At 37.1% G+C, this 4,829-nt stretch overlaps 1 protein-coding gene across 1 annotated transcript; it reads left to right on the top strand.

Moving 5' to 3' along the window:
• The first annotated feature begins 237 nt into the window (after positions 1-237).
• Positions 238-3,917, top strand: LOC110929419 (DNA repair protein rad9). The gene is made up of 11 exons (XM_022172576.2): positions 238-392; positions 492-595; positions 1,031-1,150; positions 1,234-1,342; positions 1,449-1,685; positions 1,813-1,925; positions 2,349-2,413; positions 2,559-2,758; positions 2,859-3,006; positions 3,450-3,496; positions 3,580-3,917. Exons 2-11 carry the CDS (start codon positions 533-535, stop codon positions 3,717-3,719), a joined length of 1,242 nt encoding a protein of 413 aa, XP_022028268.1. The 5' UTR covers positions 238-392; positions 492-532; the 3' UTR covers positions 3,720-3,917.
• The last annotated feature ends 912 nt before the right edge of the window (positions 3,918-4,829 follow it).

The raw sequence follows: 4,829 nt of genomic DNA, 5'->3' as shown, positions 1-4,829 counted from the left end.
GAAAAAACAAATACAAGAGTGGGGGTTGGGTCCAAAGCCATTAAAGTTGCTCTTCTTAACGTCAACGATTCGAGCCCAGTAAAAAACGAATTGATGTAAAAAAATATCTGTTGTTATAGAAAAAGAGAAAAAAGCCCAACAAACCCATAGAATAACAAACACCCTCTTCTTCTTCTTCTTCTAAGCCCATTTTCTTCTAACCCGTAGCATTTAACCGAAGGAAGAACCCAAACCTAGTAAAATAAGAGGAGGGCCGGTTGGAAGAACTTATTTCCCGCCATTTGTTGATGGATTGGAGGCTGAGTGGAAATGCTCTGAAGACGTTTGCTCGATCCGTGGCGTGTCTGGCACGCATCGGCAACGAGCTCACCCTCCAAGCTTCCCCTTCCCAGGTTAGGTTACCTTTATGCTAGGGTTTATGCACCCATCCACTTTTAATTGCTTGTGTTAGGAGGTAGGTAATTTAACCAATCGGTTTTATGAAATTACAGACTCACTTATTAGGTTTCATGAAATTAGAGGTCTCTCACTCATGACAAGCAAGGTTTTCTTTTTTCCCTTTGTGGGATTGATAAAGACTGCGAAGCTTCAACATGTATGTATGTATGTATAGTCAACTTAGCTGTAGCCTACTAGTCAATTTCACCAAGCTTTTACATTTTTCATATGAATCTACTACTTTGACTGAGCTTCAGGTGTTGCATTAAAGCAAAACTGTAGAGAAAGATGAGGTTAACCAATATAAGAGTGTGTAAAGAGTATTCATCATCTGTCTGTCTGTATTGAAATTAATTACCCAAGGAAGGGGTTTGGAAAATATGAGTATGCATTATTTATCTCTTTTCTTGAACCCATCTTCAACTACTGGAATGTTGATTCGGATTACATTTTTTCACCTTTAATCATAATCTAAATCTGGTAACGCCACTTAGAGAAAGAGCTTTCAACCATGATTAATGTACTTGTTTATTGGTTTTCGTTATTACCATCTTATTATTCTGAATTATCTAACAGTTATCTTGTGTCTCAGTTAGCTTTGCACACCCTCAACTCTTCAAGGTCTGCGTATCAGTCTATCATACTAAAGCCTTCTTTCTTTGATACGTATACCGTTACTGGAGCCCAAGTGCAGTGCAGCGTGCTTTTAAAGGTATACTTATACATCTATGATACAATGTGCACTGTATAATGTATGTTGAAACAGGAAGTTTGACCCCACTAAATTGTGTGCAGGCCATTTGTTCTGTTCTTAGGACACCATTAACAAGTATCGATCATTTAAATGTGAGATTGCCTGATCCCGATGCATCGAAAGTGCAGTGGACTTTGGACTGCTTCAATGGTGAACCTTTCTTTTTTTTTTCTCTCTCTCTCTCCATATTCTGATAATAATTTGTGTAATTGTTTTTTTTTTTTAATTATGAAGGGAATGATTATGAATTGTTCAGGTATGAAAAAATCATATTGGATTACATGCAATGTTGAAGCAGACGTACAGCAGCTCTCTCTTGATAGAAGAAGGCTCCCAAGCAGCTTTGTAGTGAGACCGCGTGATCTCAACAGATTGCTTTCTAATTTTCAGTCAACTCTTCAGGAAATAACTGTCATAGCAACAGAGCCCACATCTGATGATGAGGTTGGAGGCAAAGCTGTTGAACTTAGAAGTTATATAGACCCTGCCAAAGGTAACTTACCCTACAAGGTCCTTTCTTATTAGCTATTTCATACAAGTGTCAAAATGGGCGGGTTGGGTAATGGGCGACTTCTTTTTATGCTACGTGTAACCCAAACTGCTCTTTTTTTTTTTTGTAGAAAATGATTCATCTTTACACACTCAGTTGTGGATAGATCCTTGTGAAGAGTTTGTGCAGTATAAGCACACCGGAGACCCCGTAGATGTAACCTTTGGTGTGAAGGAATTGAAGGTACTATAAGATATACTTCTACTTTCTTCATCTGTATTTGTTTCTTAAGGCTAATAATTTGTACATGAGTAGATATATATACACGTGTGGCTATTTTAATTAATTTACTTATTAATGGGTCAATTAGGGATATAGTTATCCTAATTGGTTAATCTAAATATGTTAGCTGGATAGGAAATGGCATGAAAATCTCGGAAAGTGTAATTTGAATGCACAAAAACCCTTATTACAGATTTTACTCGTCATGAACTTTTGAAATTTAGTTTAAAATTTATTTTTTTTTTCTTTGATTCTGTTTGCTATTTATAAAAAAAATTGATTTAAAATTCTTGTATTATAGTATTGTGCTTAGTCGCATCTACTTATTTATACATCATGCATTTATTTTTATTAGAGGTTCACTTATATGGAATCCTTTGACAGGCATTTCTTTCATTTTGTGAGGGATGTGAAGTCGACATACACTTGTATTTTGAGAAAGCTGGCGAGTAAGGAAGCTTCCACTGAAGTCTTCTTATCTAAGTGGTTTACTTTATAATACAGACCATCTAAAGTTGAAACTAAGTATAATATGATATATAAATGACAGGCACTAGTTGACATGTGATGTCCGTTTCTTATTTTTTCTTTCAGGCCTATACTGATGGCACCAAAGTTTGTGGATGATGCTTCTGTTTCAAACTTTGATGCCACTTTGGTACTTGCAACCATGCTGGTGTCTCAGCTCCATGGCACAACAACTTCATCGGAACCTGTACCTGCAGCTGCACCGCCAAAAGATAATGTTTCTGAGCATCCTTCCGATCACACTAGAATTTGGTCAGATCTTTCAGGTTTGCGGCTTTTCTCTTTACTAAATTTGTCACCAATCAATATATGATTTTGACAACATATTTTAACGTAACAAAAAAAATATATATATATATATAACAGCAAGTGCCACTAAAAGTGCAAATAGAGCTAGTGCTCGTGTACACGGGGAAAGAGAACTGAATACAAATGATCATGGAGATATTCAGAGGATTAGCACAATGCACATCTCTAAAGATGGGCCAGATGGAAGAAATTTCACCACCAACGCGTATCCTAAAATGCTATGCTTGCTTGCTTGCTTAATGCTGGTAGATTTACTTATAAATGGGGTGATTTTGTTTGTTTTCATCTCAAGTAGATCAAAAATTTTTAAAAAGGTCAAACCTACTTGAAGTCCTCCCAAGTTAATTTTCTTTTATTTTTCTTTTTGGAAAAGCAAGGCTTATTTTTAATGCATGCGACTTGGTAAATCATTTTATTCATAAATATAGAGTACTATTCTAGTGATATTCTGTTTTTTTTTTTTTTTTTGAAAGGAGTGATATTCTGTTTGTAATCACTATTCATTCGTAAGGTATATTTTAAATAATGAACATAGGTCAACAAAAACTGACCAAGCCCATCTTGCTACCTTGAGTTATCACAAGGTAACCGGTTAACCCTTGTGCCTTTTAAATGTGGTTACACGGGTTTTACTTGACTCGATATTAGCTCCAACCCAACGCAAACAGAGCATGAACATGTGGATGAAGCTCGCGGTTAGTCTTAGTCATGGATTGAATTTTTCAGCATATCAATTTACAGCAGCTAATGCTAATTAATTATTTATTTTTATGTGCAGATAGGAGGGCTGAAATCAATGATCATGGCGTTGTCTCACAACACCATCTCAGTAACTGGGTTGATGATGATGATGATGATAACGACGAAGGGGATGATTCAGAACCATATATCCAGGCAACACCACCATATTGTGAGTGAACCGTGTGATGAAATCTTTGTCATTTGTTGTTGCAAGTGCCACACTTGTTTTTCGAATGGTCTGAACAAATGTAAACATGTAACTACTATGATGTTATGGTGTACATGTTTTCCAACCAAGGCATATCATCGAATCGCTTTCTTTCCTTACGTTCTGGTAGTTGTTGAGTAAATTACAAAAATGGTCATTTATGCTTATATCAGATTGCAAACGCTGTCATTTATCTTTAAAAATTACAAAAAGAGTTAAATGCTTGGTTGCACCCAGTGGTTTGCAAAAATTACAGACTTGGTTCCAGTGGTTTACTAATTACATTCGTGGTACTAAAACCTGTCAAAAATGAACTCGTTTGGTCCTCTGCCCTAACATCAGTTAGATTTCTTAGTTAACACACCCCATGTGCATGTCACATGAGGGTAATCTTATGTGAATTTACTTATTTACCCATGAAGATAAAAAGAGAATATAAATTATTATATAAAAATCTTTTTGGGTCCACTGTACTCTCTCTCAAAAGACTTTCTTTCTCCTCTCCCCCTTTTCTCTTTGTTCCAGCCATCACCCACCTTCACCTACTACCACCATCATTATCACCGCCACCACTGCCATAAGCACCATCCACCACCACAGCAAAAGCCACATCCACTTTTCAACAAAACCAACACCACACTTTCACATCAATCCTGCACCGGAATCAGATCCAGATGATGTAAATCCAAACGCATTGATGTCAGATCTCAAATCGGCGACGGAACAAACCCTAGATAACGCCGACGTAAATCCAAACACATTGACGTCGGATCTCAAATCAGCGACGGAACAAGCCCTAGATAACGTCGTTGTGACCTCCGGCGAGGTATCTTCGATCGCTGAACTCTCGAGTGTTATGCAACAAAGCGGATGCATCTCCGTCACTCGCATTTTACCGATCAAATCACCATCTGCACATCGAACAATCAAATCGGAACAATTAATAATCAAATCTGAACAATCACAAAATCGGAAACTAATAACTGAATCAACTGATTCGTGAATCAACGATTAATCGATTAAACGTAGGGGTGAGCAAAGTAGGTTAACCGACCTGACCCGGTACCCGAAAAACCAAT

The sequence above is a fragment of the Helianthus annuus genome, chromosome 3 (assembly GCF_002127325.2).
Source record: "Helianthus annuus cultivar XRQ/B chromosome 3, HanXRQr2.0-SUNRISE, whole genome shotgun sequence".
Taxonomy (NCBI): Eukaryota; Viridiplantae; Streptophyta; class Magnoliopsida; order Asterales; family Asteraceae; genus Helianthus; species Helianthus annuus.
The sequence above is the reverse complement of the archived record's forward strand: the minus strand, read 5'-3'. Positions and strand labels throughout refer to the sequence as shown.

Bases quoted from the DNA above. Each gene is read 5' to 3' on its own strand.
- LOC110929419 (XM_022172576.2), top strand. From the start codon at position 533: ATGACAAGCAAGGTTTTCTTTTTTCCCTTTGTGGGATTGATAAAGACT. The intron at 1,343-1,448 runs GTGAACCTTTCT...TGAATTGTTCAG, and splicing joins GACTTTGGACTGCTTCAATG to GTATGAAAAAATCATATTGG. The intron at 1,686-1,812 runs GTAACTTACCCT...TTTTTTTTGTAG, and splicing joins TTATATAGACCCTGCCAAAG to AAAATGATTCATCTTTACAC.